Source organism: Leucopleurus acutus (genome assembly GCF_964270905.1).
Source record: "Leucopleurus acutus genome assembly, chromosome: 1".
NCBI lineage: Eukaryota > Metazoa > Chordata > Mammalia > Artiodactyla > Delphinidae > Leucopleurus > Leucopleurus acutus.
In genome coordinates, this window is record NC_139142.1 from 13,274,529 (window position 1) to 13,291,911 (window position 17,383).

Genomic DNA, 17,383 nt, shown 5'->3' on the forward strand with positions numbered 1-17,383 from the left:
AGGCATGTGCTTATGTAATGTTAAATTCCCATCTAGTATCTAAATTCCCATCTAATGTTTAAAGTGTACTTCTTCACACAATTCCTAAAGAGACTTGGATTAACCCTGAAGTTAAAGAGGAATGAATCTTTTTACGGTGTGAATTTTCCACGTAAGGCAAACACAGATACATTAATATGCCAAGAGATTGGGCTAAGACGTCAGCTATCGACACCTAAACTTTAAAACCAGGGTAAGGCCGTAGTGGGATGTGTCTGTGGTGTTTCTGGTCCCTCCCCTACCACGCTAGGGCCCAGGTGGAATCACAGCTGAGGGCAGGTGTAGCTTGTTCATTGAGCAAAAGGAATGGAAAGCATTGCGAGCTAAAAACCTACAGAGTTCGCAGTTAGAGATGAAAGGCTGCAGAAATGTTTATTGAATACAGTGCCAGGTTTATAAATAGAACTTATTTACAATTTCCATAGAGTTGGTCCCCCATCAGAAAGGTGGTTAAATCTCCAAACAGTTCATCTCACGATTTACAGAAACGTTCAAGTGCATCTTCGCAAATCGCCACGGCGAAGGGTGACTTCGGCAACAAAACAACTGCCACCATCTTTGCTACAGACATGTTTAATGAACATTATAATCGATTTGGAGAAAGAACACACACTCCACCCATGCCACTACCTTCCCACTCTGAGGAATACAGACAGCAAAGAATTTCTGTCTCCTACAGGGTAACTTCAAGGGATCAAAAAAGATGATAGTAACCGCCAGCTGAAGGGATAGATTAAGACACATTCGTGGAATCTAGTCACTGCCAAAAGGATAAATGTATTTAGGATATACAATAATTAATTCAAATGTTAAAAATAATTGAATGAACCAAGAGCAGACTTGACCAAATTTACATTCTTTGTTTAGGAAGAAGTTCCCAGTATGCTGAGGGGCTGCTAATATGCTGCTACTCCGACGGGGCCACAGCAGCACGAGGCCTACTGGGCGGCCACGTGTTACAATATGGTTACAAGTACAGTCAGACATGCATTTATAAAGAGAATATAAAAATATGTACAGTAGCTAATTTTCAATGTGATTTAAGTTGCCGAAAGACACCAATTTAAAGTGTGCAAAAATTCGTTTGTCAAAAAATCAGAAAAAAACCTTCCTTGGCAACAGTACATCAAAAGTCCATCTGAAATATCAAGATACATTTACCTTGCTTGACACCTACCCTGAACAGATGGAGAACAAAGCTATGAAGGGATATGCCAAGGACTCAGCAGTTTTTTATGGCAAGTCTCAGGCTCCTGCGGGATGCCAGTTAAACTAGTCACTTTATATATGTGTGTGTATATATATATATATGTGTGTATATATATATATATTTATAGAGCAGTTAGAAGTAGGGCAAGAGTTTACAGGAAGGTGCTGACCAACTTTCACAGTACTGCCACCTCATCCAGCTATTTCCTCTCACAAACCCCTGCAGACTGCAAACACTCAACCCCTGGGCTGGTCGTCCCCCTCAAAGGCCAGAGAGAAAGGCTACAGTGGACTGAGTTCCCTGTGCATCAAAGTGGAACTCAGCATCCCCTGGGGGAAAGGTTTCTGGTTCCCGTACAGGATCCGGGCCATTCAAGAATCTGGTTTCAAGAATAGTCTTTTAGGAAAGACTGCAGGACCACTAACGTGGAGTCCACCCAGCTTCTAGAAAAAAACTTGGTGAAAGGGTAAGATAGAAGGCAAAGTTTCTGAAAAACAAGCCAAATCGCCCTCAACCCTTTTTAAAACTACCAGGAGGTCATCGGCCACAGGCCTGAGAGTGGGTCAACAGTCAGGCTACTTGACCTCCCTGCAAGAAACATCCAGGTTATTAACTTACTCGAAGGAGAAACCCCAGTCCTGTCTCACCAGAAGAAAACCCCCGAGGTATTCTGAGATGTTCCTTCCAGATTCAAGGAGTTGTGAAAGCCAAGCCCAGCTCATGACGTCAACCTCTCTTCTTCCAACCACCGGGTCTAAGGACCAGCAGCAAAGGCAGATGGGCAGGCTCCTCTCCACTGCTCTGACCCACCCCTCTGGCGGGAAAACTAAAGAGCTGCAAAGTGCCAGAGAGACGAGAAGTAGGAGAGGGAGAAGCTGAGGGTCTCCGTAAAACAGCCCCGAATGCACCCATTTGGCTGCCAAGAGCTTCTCACTGCCTCACTAGCAGCCTGCCGCTGTTCCCTGGCAAAGTAAAACTTCTCACAGAAACACTCAAAATCCAAATCTCCTCGCTAATAAGATACAACCAAGTTAACACCCTGAAAAATGCACATTCAGCCTTCACTTCAAAAAGAGGTCTGCACTAAATCCAAACGCCTTTTAGGGAGCTTTTAAGCAAACCAATCCCACTGCAAAGACCAGTACCAGCATCTCTGAGTTTTGGTTACAGGTTTATCAAGAAACACAAAATTCCCTCCGGGCTGGGAGTGTTACTTTCAAGCTGGGAGCTAGCATTAGTTCTACTAGGGGGGTGGGGAAGCAAAGTCAAGTCAACCGAAAAAAAAAAAAAAAGAAAAAGTAAAAGGAGTCTAAGGTAAGTATAATCATAAATTAAAAACTGTGAATCAAAAGGTGACTGGTAGTGTCTTTTAGGCATGAAAAGCCTGGCTTAGAAAAGTGACTGCTTCTACCACACACAGCGAGGATTGAATTACAGACACACTAAATCATGTCTTTTGCACAGATGGTCTCAAGTAGTTACATAAAACAGGTAATCAGCAGCACAATTGATAAGAACCCCTAAATACATGCTTGAGACAAAGTGGTTTTTTTCCTTCATTAAGAGCTCTACCGCCTGAATAATCATTAAGTTACCATAATTCACTTTCCCCCCTCCCCCCCCAGTGAAAATACAAGTAGACCTACATGTCCATAAATAAGATGAAGCAATCGGTATCTGCTTGGTTTTAGGCAAGGTCTCAGGCTCAGCAGTTGGTGCTGGGATTTCAGGAGGGAGGGAGGGAGGGAAACCCAATGCTGGGCTGTGGGCATTTAAAGGTACACTTGCCTCCCCTCCAACTGCCTTGTCCCCGTTTAGATCTCAGCTTTACAAAGCATTTAACACCACTTTAAGTTAATGGTCTTTTTATTGGAAAAAAAAAAAACTAGCATTTACAACTTGGAATGGACGTAAATTGTAATTTCTTGAACAGCAATGTTGATGGTTGTGCTGAAGTCCACAGCCACAGCCTACTCTGCTGGCTCCAAGTCATGGTTCAGAAGGTTTTAAAAACAGAGAGTCCAAAGACGCTCCCTTGATGAAGGTTTTTAAAAATTTGTATGAATGGTGATAGCCTGACACCCACTCCGCTCTAGCACAATGCAGACAAGGCTAAACCAACACACGTGGGCATGCCACCAGGGTGTGTCCCGGTCACGACAGGTAGGGGCACGGGGAAGTTACAAGAGGGCCATCCTGCTAGTGGGGCTATGCCTGGGCAGTTTCTCTTCCACAGCATCCTGAGGTAAACCAATCTCCAATGTCTGTTTTCAGTAAACCAGCTTTTATGGTTTATGGTAACAAATTGAACTAGAGCCCCTTTGAGCAGGCTTTGAATTTGTTTTTTTGTTTTTCATTTTTAATACAAACGCCTGACTGTGCTCAACTGTCAAGCTGCATGCATGAAAAACTGGCCAGCCCAAACAGTGTATTAACCATGAGCGGACGGACCTGCCAGGTGTCCACTAAGTGCTTCCTTATCATTAAGGTAGGACAAGTATTTATATCGGAAAACTGATGTAGCTTGATCTTTAGGGGACAGGACCACCAATCAATACATGCAGATTTTTTGTGTGTGTGGACAGAAGGTACTCTTGACATTCAGTTTTGCTATATAGAAACAGAATGAGTAAATGAATTTTTTTTTTTTTTTGCAAGAGGTAAGTAAAAGATCAATTTGATTCTTCTAGAGGGGGGAAAAAAGGAGTTGAAAGTAGGTCTTCATTTTGCAGTCATCATCTGTACGAATTCTGAAAAGACAAATAATCATAACTTTCGGTTATCTTCAAAAGCAGCTTTAATGAACATAACGTCTCTACTCTGCATAAGGAAAAAAAAAAAAAATCTAGTTCAAGTAGTTAACTTGTTTATAGATCCTAAAGGGAAAACTTAAAAACTAAGCTGAAGAAACTTGGTGTGTTACCTTCGTAGTTGACTTGTCCATCTCCATCAATATCTGCTTCTCTGATCATTTCATCTACTTCTTCATCTGTTAGTTTTTCTCCTAAGTTTGTCATGACGTGACGTAGTTCTGCAGCACTGATGTAACCATTGCCATCCTGTGAACATTCAGCAACTGTTACTGGTAGGGACTCATAGTGGTTCGGTGTGGGCAAGTAGGCCTTTGACTTAATTAAGCCCCTCAAGTTACTGCCAACTGTGTGTATGTCGACAATTCTCCATCTCCAGTTCCCACTTCTACCTACTAAACACATGCAGTCAGGCAATGCAGACACTGCAGGGGCTTTTGAAAAGCAAACAGAAATTGAAAGTCACAATCAAGAAACTTGGTTCAAAATTTCTCTACTATTTATTATGTTTACTCTCATCTGATAAGGTTACTACAATAAGTCAGGATATCTGAAAATGAGATTACAGAGGCTCAGGCAGTTAGGTAAGTGTTCTAACTAGAACAGAACGTTAAAGCTTTTAGAAATGACAGCCAGAAAGCCATATTTAAGCACAGTCTGCAATGCAGACGCAGGGTTACCTTGTCAAAGACTCGGAATGCCTCGCGGATTTCTTCTTCACTGTCTGTATCTTTCATTTTTCTAGCCATCATAGTCAAAAATTCTGGGAAGTCAATGGTGCCATTGCCTCAAATAAAAAAACAAAAGCTCATGTAAAATAAGCGCTCCAGTGACGCTACCCTGGAGTGATAGTTTTAGAACCACTTTATAGAACAGTAAGCATTTGCTAGGACAAACTGGTAAATTGTTTTATTATGTTGAGCCATCTTAGGTTTAAACTATTCAAATACTTCACAGGGCAATTTCATGTGATTCACTTAATTCAAACCAGTGATCAGTGCCCAGGATAGCATTTAATGATGCAAAGGAAAATGCACATACAGACTCTTGGCCACTGAAGGTTTTGTACAGTTCAAGAGGAAAAAAAGCCCATAGCAGTGCAAGCTGAATCTTTCTACTCCCAAGGGAGGCACCTGAGTTTGCCTTCCCCAGAGTTAGGGAGGTCACTCGGATCTAGCTCTGCCTGCACTAGCGATGCTGGTGAAGGTCCATAATTGGGCCACCAGGAGTACACAATGTTTTTAGGAAAGAAAAGGATTATGAGCGGGAAAAAAGTTGACTTTGTTATGCCAGGGACCATAAAGTGTTGCAAAGTCTTCCCCAGGAGGCATTTCTCAGCCACATTATGGTAAGTCACCTAATCATTTTCTCCCCAACTCCAGTATCTTTATTTCCCATTAAGGGCAAGGCTCAAAAGTGTTTTCTCAGCTCAGACTATTAACATTCAGGAAACTTTGTCAGAAGAATCTGTTCTATGGCCAGTATTCCAAACAACTCCTCCTTTAAAACCAACAGCTCGATGAACACCCCAAAGACAAGTCACCAGATCAACAGTGTTACTTGAACTAAACAGCAACAAAAATTAAATTAGAAGAAAAAAGTCTTACGTTAAGTGACTCATTTTCACCAGTACCTTTAAATCAAAATAATAATTCAGAGATTCCTTCAAATCTATTTAGCCTCCAAAATTTTTAAGCATTATTGACATTCACGGAAGACAAAATTATTTGAAATGCTCTCTTACAGCCACACAGCGATGTCCTTAGGCATCATATTTATTCATTGTGAGTACCAGATTCTATACCTTGAGACAACTTTCCCCACCTTGTTCCATAAAACCCGAGGGCCTAATACACTCTGCCAGTCCCCAAGCAGTTTCCCCGGGGCTTACACAAAACATGAGAGAGCCACCCCACGCTCCCAGATGGCTGGTCACCCTTAGCAGTCAAACGAGAGGGAACTATGAAAAACCTTTTTCCAAATTACTAAGGATGAAAACAGTCTTTAGAAGTAGTTCAAATGGGGTAAAACCATTGTTAAAGAGCTGACCCAAAACCCCTGCTTCTAAATGTATATGACCAGAGAAGTGTAATTCCATTTTATCACCTTATGATACCGTATTTTTAAATGGCTACTATCATGCCAATCATCAAGAAAGTAGTCTAGATCCGAATTGTTTATTCCTACCTCTTTTCAAAATTTACTAATGTTCTACAATGTCTGTAGATTTGATTAATTTACTTCAGTTTATTAAATAAATTAAAATTATTAATTTAATTGATATTATTTCCAAAAAACGTGTTTTCTTTTGGGGGGGAAGTGATCAAAAACGACTTACTGATAGAAGTGCCCAATAAAAGGTCTACTGTCCACTGTTCTGGAGTCCAGAGGAACGAACAACCAAATGGTGACCAACTGCTGGAGGGGTTACTGCTTGTCCCTTCTGGCTCCACATCCTTCCACTAGCTTCTATAAATCTGCCCCCTACAATCATCATGCACCCCACCTCCAAGCCTCAATGATCCTCAAAATCCTCTTCAATAAACACACGGACAGGGCTTCCCTGGTGGCGCAGTGGTTGAGAGTCCGCCTGCCGATGCAGGGGACACGGGTTCGTGCCCCGGTCCGGGAGGATCCCACATGCCACGGAGCGGCTGGGCCCGTGAGCCATGGCCGCTGAGCCTGTGCTCCGCAACGGGAGAGGCCACAACAGTAAGAGGCCTGCGTACCGCAAAAAAAAAAAACCACCACACTGACAGCTCACACTGTACTCACTTCCACATGTTAACATCTGAGAATGCTCTTCCCCCACCACCTCACTTGGTTTTTTTCTCCTCTTAGAGACAATAAGCTTTTTTAAAAGGTCTACGGCTATTTATTTTTACTTTCCCCATAGGACTCAGTGCAGACTCATGGGCCAGTTGATAAAAGACTGAGCTGTAGGTCATGGCGAGTGGAAAAGAACAATACTGTGATCCGATCCAGGAAATATTCTAGACAGTGAGCAGGGCGAAAGGCAGGCCCGTAATCTTCTATTTTAATTGTCAGTGGCTGTAAGGAAACCACAGAAAGGATCTTTGCACGTTTGCCTTGATCTGGGGACCTGAAAGACAATCTTTAATGTCTGAACTTGAATTACACAACGCTGGCATTCGTTCATAGTGCTAAAGCCCTTACCATCAGCGTCCACTTCGTTGATCATATCCTGCAATTCGGCTTCTGTTGGGTTCTGACCCAGTGACCTCATGACAGTTCCAAGTTCCTTTGTTGTGATGGTGCCATCACCATCTTTGTCAAATAGGGAGAAAGCTTCCTTGAATTCTGAAAACAAAAGTTTACCTTTTAGAATGAATGTCTTCACCCAACCCAGCCACAGCACACCCTTTCCTTAACTTGTCAAAGCAAGCCATCCAAGTTGTGCAAGTTAAGAGAAACTGTCTGCTCTTTATCTGCTGAAACAAAGATCACAGCAGTTCTGTTGGACTGGCCTTCACACAGTAGTCCATAGAGCAAACGTCATTCCTGGTAACCAGTTCCATAAAGCCACAATATTCTCACATAAGGAAGGCTAAGCTTCAACACACTTAATTTAGTCCTAAGTCCAATCTGACAAGTGAAGATTGGTCCACATGTTCCTTTATGGTCCCTTCCTGTTAAATTTCTACAGCCACAACAACTCCCCGTTTCACAGCCATAGGAAGAGGTGGTTACCAGAAATGTACAATCCCACGTAACCAGTGTGTTCTCTCTACATGGCATTCAGAGTATTTCAAAGGCATTCCTGGTTTCCTAAAGAGAAACCATCTCAAAAAAGTCCTCCAGGGGCTGCCCTGCTGGCGCAGTGGTTGAGAGTCCACCTGCCGATGCAGGGGACGCGGGTTCGTGCCCCAGTCCGGGAAGATCCCACATGCCGCGGAGCGGCTGGGCCCGTGAGCCATGGCCGCTGAGCCTGTGCTCCGCAACGGGAGAGGCCACAACAGTAAGAGGCCTGCGTACCGCCAAAAAAAAAAAAAAAAAAAAAAAAAAGTTCTCCAGGGAATATTAAAAGCTAAAATCTAAATCATTCCCTTCCCAATTATTACAGTGGTCTTGACACTTATTTCCACCCGTTCCCATTTAGAATAGCAAGTACAAGCTTTCATGGTGAATTACTAAAAGACCTATGGCATAAGAATTCTAAACTACATTTTTGCTACATTTTTGTAGCAGGCTCCATGCAATCTCATTATATACAAAGCCTGGCACACCGTGAAGCATGGTCAAATACTCCAGAGTATAATATGTGGGTATTCTTAGTTCTACTTCCTTTCTCATTATCTCCAAAACGCTGACAAGGAGTAACACTTGACCTAAATATCTCTGCTTATTGTTTTCATTTAAGTAAATTCTTAGAAAACTGCTCAGACTATAGGGGGAGGGGACCGAGGAGTCACCAGAACTGAGTCTGCCTAGTTCCGGTCTACTGAAACTCCCTGAAATCATCAACTTACCAGCAATCTGTTCTTCGGTCAGCTGATCAGCCTACATAGAAAAAGAAAAGGTTATAATTCAATCCACCAGAGTTTGATCGAGGTCAACATGGTTTTTCCAATTACACTTTTAATAGTGATCTTTCAAAAATCAATCTCAAAAAAAAAATCAGCTGTTTGAAAACTTCAGCAAAGTCATTTAATAAAAACAATTAGAATAAAGGGAACCCTTTACGCTATTTTAAAAACAAAGGATGGCAAAGGAAGTGACAACATCTCATTTCGGGTTTTCTTCTCTGGGCCTATGGCTATACACTCTGCAGTCTAACTAGGAAGGGTCAGTTCATAGTTTGAAAAATGGCACCTCTAGTGGCAAAAGGCCCACTGCATCGGCTGCAGGGGCAGGCTCTGAGAAAGAAGAGCGCCACCTACTGCACCAGGGGTGCCACAGTCCCCGCTTCCATCCAAGAAGGGACCCAGCCTGCTGCTGCTGTCACAGCAGCCAGGATTGGGTCCAGGGGCAGACTTTTAGTGCACCTTGCGCATTGCTGCAGGCACTCCAAAGCTCCAAACTGGCGTTACATAATGTCATTGGGTTGGATTAACAGGCTTTTATATCTATTTTATGAGACACAATTCAATGGAAAAAATTATACAGCAATGGGTTATCCTACCGACTTCATTCCCACGTAACAAGTGCTTTCCAATCATTTAAATTAGGCAGCTATTTGTTAAAAGCCTAAAATTTAGAACAGCTAAATGCCCTTGGTCAAATTATCCTGACTCAGGAGCCAGGAAAAAATGGAACTGTCCTACAGCTAAGCTGTTAGAAAACTGCAAAAATTAAGTACAAAGAAACTACATAATAATTATGAGACTGCGCCCTCCCTTTTTTGGAGAGAAACTATTAACTTTGTTAGAGAATATTTACCTACTTTATGGATGACGTAAGAGCTGCTCATAATAGAAATACTTGACTAGAGGTGGTAACGGCCACGAAGGTAATTCTCACTTGCATTATTTGGCCTCAGCAACACTGAACCTGTGCCTCCAGCCAGGGGAATTCGAGATCTCAAGGAGAGCTAATATGTATTTTTATATTAATGAAGGACGCCTAATGAAGCCAGTTCCAGAATAAGTCCTATTAGAAAGCTGACGGCATTAAGTTTATTCTAACTCATAAGTGAAAACTTTCACAATAGGAATGATGTTCCCATATACTGATTTATATCAGACACTTATGTTTTCAAATTAGAACTGGGTCTTCCTTCCTTTCTAACCCAGACATAGCACGTTGGTCTTCTTTATACCGAATGAAGGAGACACGATGATTTACGTAATGCCAGGGCAACGTCTGTCTTGCACAACAGGAAGCGCTGCCACACCTCGCAAGAGAAGCTGTCACCTCACCGTGGAGACAGTCTCACCTCGCCGCAAAATTCTCGCATTAGAGTGGTTATCGAGAGCATCAGCCTTCCTCGACAAAGAAATACACGCCGACCACCGGACCGCGCTGGCCTTGGGGGCGAAGGTGCGCTGAACCTGCCGGGAGCCACCTCCCCACCCCGCCAAGCCAGAAAACGCTGTGGGTGATGTCAGCCCTGCCCGCCGAGAGAGGAAAGGGGCTATGGAAAACACCCAGCGAGGCGCACAGCCGCATCTGGCAATCTAGAGGCTGCAGAGAAAGCGGAAACGTGGAGGGCATCTCCCTTCGGACTGGGAAGTGGCTCGGGGCGGAGAAAACGCCGGGCGAAGGGCCGGGCCCCGAGTGCAGGCGGGTTCAAGGGGGCGCCGCCCTCCCAGGCCAGGGAGAACCCCCACTCCCACCCCCAACCCCACCCCCCGGCTGCGCGGCAGGCGGAGGCCCAGTCCGCCCCGCGCCCCCCACCCGCTTCTGCTCCCCGAGGCGGCGAGCCCGCCGCGCCGCCACCGCCTCCCAGAGCAGAAACTTTGCGTCTCTGCTGGAAGCCGAGCTGCGCGCCAGCTCCCTCCTCCCCCGCCTGTCCCCCGCCCCAATTAGCGCGAGCCGAGCGCCTCCCTCGGGAAGGGACCTCCTGGTGTACCGAGGCTCCCGCACGCCTTTACTGCCGCACAGGGTGGGGGGCTGCAGGGGGGCGAACCCACGAGACACGAGCCCCGGCCACGCCGCAGGGCCCCGCCCGGGAGCAGGGCGGCCGGCCCGCCGCTTCCGCCCTCTCCGCCCCCCACCCCGCGCCTTCCTGCCCCCACCCCACCCTTCCCCGGCTCCTTCCTTCCCAGCCCACGCCCGCGCCGCGCCCCCCGGGAGGGAGGAGGAAAGAGCGCCGGGAGAGAGCGCCCAACGGGGACAGCAGTGTTGGGGGAAGGCTGACGGCGCCCCCCACATCCCGGCAGGAGCAACGTGCGCCACCGACTCGCTCCGGCCCATTCATTCTCTGCTGCCCGCCCGCCCAGCTGCCTGCGAGCCAGGGTCTAGTGCCCGGCCCCGCCCGGCTCCCCCGCCCCCCGGGGCAGAGGCGAAGCGCTGCGGGCAGCCCGGGTGCGGCGCGCTGGATGCAGTGGTGCGGACTGGGGGAGGGGGGTGGATGCAGATGGCTCCGATTCAGCTGGGGCCAGAGCCCCTGCCAGCGAACAGCCCACGGCCAATCCCAGCTCCAAGACGCACCAAAATTTAAATGAGGATCCCTGGCCGAGGAAACCGAGATGCAAATCCGGAATGCATCCTAAACCGCACCTGCTTCGTAACACCCAGAAATGAAAAAAAAAAACCCAACAAAGAAAAGAAAAAGAGGAGTAAAAAATAGGCTGAACTAAAAATTGGGGAAGAAATCATGGGCCGGCAGCTGCTACGCCGGCGTTTGCCACTCCCGACCTACCATGGTGCGAGCGAACGGAGGAAGAGCAGAGAGAACAAGGGTGGCTGCACCTGCGCCGGGGCTGTGACCGCAGGGGTGCCTCTGCTACTACTGCTGCTGCTGCTGCTGCTGCTAAGGCGCTGTGAGCGCTGAGCGCTATGCCACCGCCACCGCCGCCACCGCCGCCGCCGCCGCCCAACTGCGAGTAACGGCTCCGCGTCCGCGAGACTCCCAGCACCACTGTCGAAGTGCGAGCCTGCGCTCCGCGATATATATACGGCGCTCGGTATCCCTCCGCCTCAGCCGCGGCCGCCTCGTTCTGAGCTGCGCTGCGAGGGCCGGGCCTTGGCCACTCGGCCCCGCCCCCAGCCGAGCCCGGCCTCCCGCCGGCCCCTGCGCGCAAGCCGCGGCGGGCCGGGGCTGGAGACCCAAATGCGAAGGGTGAGGGGAGAGGTGCAGGGTCGCGGGACAGGTGCGGCGAAGAGTCCCCGGAGATGCTCACCGGGGCCGGGGCGAGGACGGAACGTCAGCATAGCCCCGACTTGGGGCGGCCCTGGGCTTCAGAAGCCCAAGGCCCCTCACCCCAGCCCCACCCCCACCTGTGGGCCCCCCTCCTACCCCCACCTCACATCTCCTACCGCTCCGCTGGGGCACCCGGGTGCCCCTGGCCTCGTCGTCCCCAGCTGGCCGCCTCCGTTGGGGAGCTGCGGGCGGTCCTAGGGTAGGGGGCGGCCGCGGGGAGCTGGGACAGGAATTGACCGCTCTCCTGCTGCTGCCGGGGAGAGGGGTCTGGAAGGGGAAGGGCAGTGGGCCTCGTGCAAGAAATTGGTCAGACGTTTGCTTTTGAAAATTTGAAGTAATATCAGAGACAAATTAATATATGCTCAGTTGCTAAATCTGTGTTGTGTTCATATGCTTAGCCAGTCTTATTTTAATGTTTTTACGTTTCCACTGATTTTTTTTTTTTTTTTATGCCTGAATAATCTCCCTCTCCTACTGTTTGGTTCTCTTTTTCCTGTAGAAAATACTATTCATCCTGACCCCAGTCTTATTGAAATTAATGTATCTGTGCTTCTTCTATAGACTTTAAAACACATGCTTTAATTTTTTTGTTTGTTTGGTTTTGGGTTTTTTGTTAATTACCTGGTCCTGAGAGAGATCAGATCTTTACTCATATGCCCGTACAAACAAAGAAGGAGAAAAATAGATACATAGAATCCCCTAGATTAGAGCTAGAACACACAGCTGACTGACTCTACTATGGAGCTAGACCATTCTTTAATGTACAATCTTAATTATATGCTTTTTCAAGTAGTATTTTAATCTTTAAATTTACTAATGTTTTCAATTTTCTGTATACTAGAGAAACGACAGTACCAGTTGTAAATTTGAAGCCCAGAACTTTGTAAAAATCTTGACAAAATGCTGCAGTTTCTTTTTTGGCCAAGGCAGAGCACAGAATTTGATCTTTTGTTTACAGGGCTTGAGCAACAGTTGCAAGTTATCATTTGCTTACTGTTTCAGAGAATGTGGCAAAGTGTGCGATTGACAAGCTCTGCTTGAAAGGGCTTTGCTTGGTTGTGTTTGTTTCTGGCTTTGACAAAGTCTGCAGAAAGATGTAAAACAATGGAAAATGTTCAGGCACATTGTAGATGCCCCAGGACTTCTGTGATAACCTCAGACAAGCATCTGTGGAACTGTTCTTACTGATATTCCTTCTGGAATGCTGCAGAAAGGGTGAACCTGCTGTACGATTTAAAGAGAAGCTGTAGCAGCAAGCCAGGGAATGGTACTGCCTTCCCTCTGCAGATGAGAAAGACATCATCCAGTTAACACATCTACCAATCACTGTCATTGTCATCGCCATCGTCATCATCACCATCTTGTGCTCACAGGGGTAACCTGAGTGGGAATAAAATATATGTATATATATTTTTTTAAATGTATATATTAATAGGAGAGTTGGAAATAGGGGGAAAGGGACTAATATAAAGTCAGTTAAAAGAATATTCAGTAATACAGTGAGTTACAGTCTAAATGGCTAAACACACTAAGGGAATTTGTATTCTTTTGCCAGGTTTTCATACAGTAGTTAGTTAAATACATTTTAAAACTTGGCATACATTGTGTAGGTAGGGGGAAATAGTGGCCTAGAAATAAAATGTGTTTGTTAAGGGTTTATTACGTTCTAATAGTCTTCCACGCCTTATAATTAAGTTGCTACAATCTATGGTTTTGAAAACCAGGCATTTTCTAAAATAATATTTCTTCCTCTATCATTTAACCTATTTCACCCAAATAAAACACTGTGAAACTTTTTCATGATTTTACTTGCTAAAAACTGTATTTCAGAATCATTTTACTTATTATAGTAAAATTCATTATTGTGATTCTTCATATTTTACCAGCTAGAGTTCCCTTTTGGTAATTCTTTAATGTATCAAATCACATCTTAGCTTTCAAGTCTAATTGGATTTATAATGAGGTCATGCTTTACTCAGTTTTACGGCCAGTTTGACACATTGAAATATAAGAAGGTCAAGTGACTTGCCCAAGATCTTGCTCAGGGGCTCTAATATTAGATTATATATTCGTGAAATTAATACCTGAAATTTTTAAAGGTACCGTGTGAAGATTTACCTGTTTCCTGAAGCAGGTTCTTCCGACCTCCTAGACGATCACTGGGTGTTCATTAAAGATTTCTTTAAGTGAATAAACTTCCTAATTTATGAAAAGATCAAGAATCAAGAAAATAAGTCACATTATTATGAAGTCATAATTTACTGAGAACCAAAAAACTATGGAATATTTCATAATATTGATAGAAAATGGTTATTATTATTTATATAAAGTAATGTTAAATTGAAGAAAAATAGAAAGAATGCAACCCCAAGTCAGGAATCTCAAGTTCGAATATCATTTCTGTCACTAACCTGATTACCTATCTGAGTCTAACAGAAAGAATAAAAATGTAATAATTTTACATACTCAGGGGTAAAACAAGAGGTTTAGATTTAATCTAAAAATTCCTTCCAGCTGTAAAACGGTGTGCCTGAGATTATAATATACGTTATTATAAAATATACATGTATAATATATATTATACATTATTTCATATATGCGTGTATACACACAAATATACATATACTGAAGATGAAGAGGGCAAATGGAGAAATGGGAATGGCTTAAAAATTAACATTTGCTGAGCATTGGCTATGGCCAGGCTCTGTGCTAACTGTATTATTTCATCTTCCTGCCCATCCTGTGAGGCCAGTGTCATTATTATCCTTATGTAGAAATCAAGGCACTGAGAGATTCAGCGATTTGCCTAATTTAAGTGGTGGAACCCAAAAATCTATTTCAGAGGACCAAACATGTAAGCATTACACTATATCTCTTGTAATTTAATAGAATTTTTAATAGAATTTAATTTTTTGGAAGGAGCACAAAGAATAAGTTTCAAATTTGGTTGTTAAAGAGATACTTCTTACCCAAGGATTTAAAACTAAAATAAGATCATAGGAATGTAGTAATAGCTGTATCTCCCACACAAGGAGTAGAATGCATAAGAAAAAGAAAAACTTTTACTTTGTGATGCTTCCTACTTGGAGGACATTTCTCATTTTGCAGAGGAGACCTAAAGAGGTGAGGAGACTTGCTCACTGTCAAACATTTAGTTGACTATATGCTTTCATTGAAAGAGATAGCCAAGGACTCCCTAATCCCAGTCCTATTCCATGCTGTATCTTTGGGAGTTGGTATTTTATTTAATTTTATTTATTAAAATTTTTTTTTTTGCGATATGCGGGCCTCTCGCTGTTGTGGCCTCTCCCGTTGCCGGAGCACAGGCTCCGGATGCACAGGCTCAGCGGCCATGGCTCACGGGCCCAGCCGCTCCGCGGCATGTGGGATCTTCCCGGACCAGGGCACGAACCCACGTCTCCTACATCGGCAGGCGGACTCTCAACCACTGCGCCACCAGGGAAGCCCTGGGAGTTGGTATTTTAAATTAAACACGGAGAGAGATGGATGATTGGATGGATGGATAGATAGGTAGATAGGTAGGTAGATAGATAGATAGATCTCCTAGCCTTCATGGAGCTTACAGTCTTTTGAGAAAATGACTGTGTGTGTGTGTGTGTGTGTGTGTGAGAGAGAGAGAGAGAGAGAGAGAGAGAGAGAGAGAGAGAGAGAGAGAGAGAGTGAAAGAGAGGTGAATGGTTGGTTTGATGGTTTTTACAAAGTAACCAGTCTAAATTCATTCACTGAATATAACCATAGTCTGTTGTGTCTTCGTGGATGGATTATCTAGTTAGAGGATTTTCCTTAAGGAATTTGTAAGCTGTCTCACAGGAAAGAAATCTTGTCTTCTACCTCTCCACCATCCCCAGCTCCCTCCTTCTCTGCCCCATCGTCCAATATAATTTGATGATGATCCACCATTTGGGATTGTCTTCCTCATTAATCATCTCCAATAGCCAGAACAGGTTCTTGCTGTTTGTGTGTGGATTTACATTTCATTAAATGTTATACAGGATTATTACACAAGCTTTACTATCCCTATCAATGACAAAATACCTCATTATTTTTCCATATAAAATTTTGCTATTATCTTTTTTTTTGCTATTATATTTTATGAATGACTCTTAGATAGGTAAAGAATACAGGGAAAATTCTAACATTACATTCAAATTTGAAATGTGTTACCATTGTAACAAAATAAGCAAGTGTTAGGCCATGACTTATTACCATGAGAAAAACATTATCAATTTTAGCATATGTCTATTTAGTGTCCCAGAATTTTAAGTGAATCATAACCAGACCACTACATGTCCTACTGTGTGTTCCAGCTTGCAGGGTTCATCAGTATATTTAGTTAATGATCTAAAGTGAAATATTTCCAAATAGCACCATTCACCTTGCATATGTGCCCAATTCTTGTTTGTTTTTTAAACACTTTCTTCTGTATAGTAGAGGACACATCTTGCCCTCCATTCACAGGGCTTGTGCTTCTTTTGCTAGTAGCTGTGGTCATGGATTTGCACTATTCCCTTTCTGGCTTGGTCCACCCTTGTGACCAAGGTCATGAATATGCAACACAGCAAGTGTGAGAACAGAGCAAAATAATTGACCATTAATGAGACTGGACCCATGACTTGGGCCTCGTTAGGTCTGTGCTTTAATGGACTGAATTTTAAGTCACAGGCAGCCAACAGTTATAGACTTAAGGACCAAGTATGTGAATTCAGATTCTAAAACGCCCAATGGGACAAGATCATAGTTTTTGTGCTTTAGGTGTTTACACTAAATTTAAACTTTTTTTTAAAACAATGCAGCTGACCTACTGAGCAATGTATTCTCTAAGCCATATTATTTTGGAAATTCCTGAGTCACCATTTTCCCCATTAATCCAAAAGTCAAGTGCAAAAGTGGCTTTAATCAACACCCGAACAGTAACCAGCAACTTCTCATTTCTACCACATGTGCTACAGTGGGGGTCATACCAGAGAGCAGGTCTAAGACATCCATGCAACAATAGGCATTTAGCAGCTTATAGATGATTTAACAACTAGTCATCTGAGGGCTGTGTAGCCACAGTGGTAAGCTGGAATGGCAGGTTTTGGGGTGATTCAGTTTGCCTGAAGGGCAGAGCCAGTGATCCGCACAAACTGGTACATTCACTGAGGTCTTGATATGCAGAAAACTGGGCCATAATGATAAATCAGAGAAACTGATGCTGAATGTGGATTATACCAAAGAATGGGCCTCACCAATTCCAAGAGAATTAAGATTTATTTTGGTAACTGTGTGGTTTGGTTTTGAATCATAATGAATAGCCTTTATCCTGCCTTCTGGAGCCATGATGTTCAGTAGAGTAGCCACTAGCTGCGTGTGGCTATTTAACTCAAAATAATTAAAATTTTAAAATGTAGTTCCTTCGTTTCACTAGCCACAGTCAAGTACTCAGTAGGCCCCCATAGCTAGTGGTTACCGTGTTGGACAGCACAGAACATTTCCATC

At 44.2% G+C, this 17,383-nt stretch overlaps 1 protein-coding gene across 1 annotated transcript; it reads right to left on the bottom strand.

The window, feature by feature from the left end:
• Nucleotides 1–397: 397 nt before the first annotated feature.
• Nucleotides 398–11,591, bottom strand: CALM1 (calmodulin 1). The gene is made up of 6 exons (XM_082838976.1): nt 11,384–11,591; nt 8,550–8,580; nt 7,237–7,380; nt 4,740–4,846; nt 4,173–4,308; nt 398–3,999 (listed from the first exon to the last, which is right to left on the bottom strand). Exons 1-6 carry the CDS (start codon nt 11,384–11,386, stop codon nt 3,971–3,973), a joined length of 450 nt encoding a protein of 149 aa, XP_082695102.1. The 5' UTR covers nt 11,387–11,591; the 3' UTR covers nt 398–3,970.
• Between the last annotated feature and the right edge of the window lie 5,792 nt (nt 11,592–17,383).

What these genes read in the sequence shown, in the direction of transcription:
- CALM1 (XM_082838976.1), bottom strand. An exon ending in GACCGAAGAACAGATTGCTG is followed by an intron (nt 7,381 to 8,549) that starts GTAAGTTGATGA and finishes TTTTGTTTTCAG; the next exon opens with AATTCAAGGAAGCTTTCTCC. An exon ending in CATTCCGAGTCTTTGACAAG is followed by an intron (nt 4,309 to 4,739) that starts GTAACCCTGCGT and finishes GAATGTTCACAG; the next exon opens with GATGGCAATGGTTACATCAG.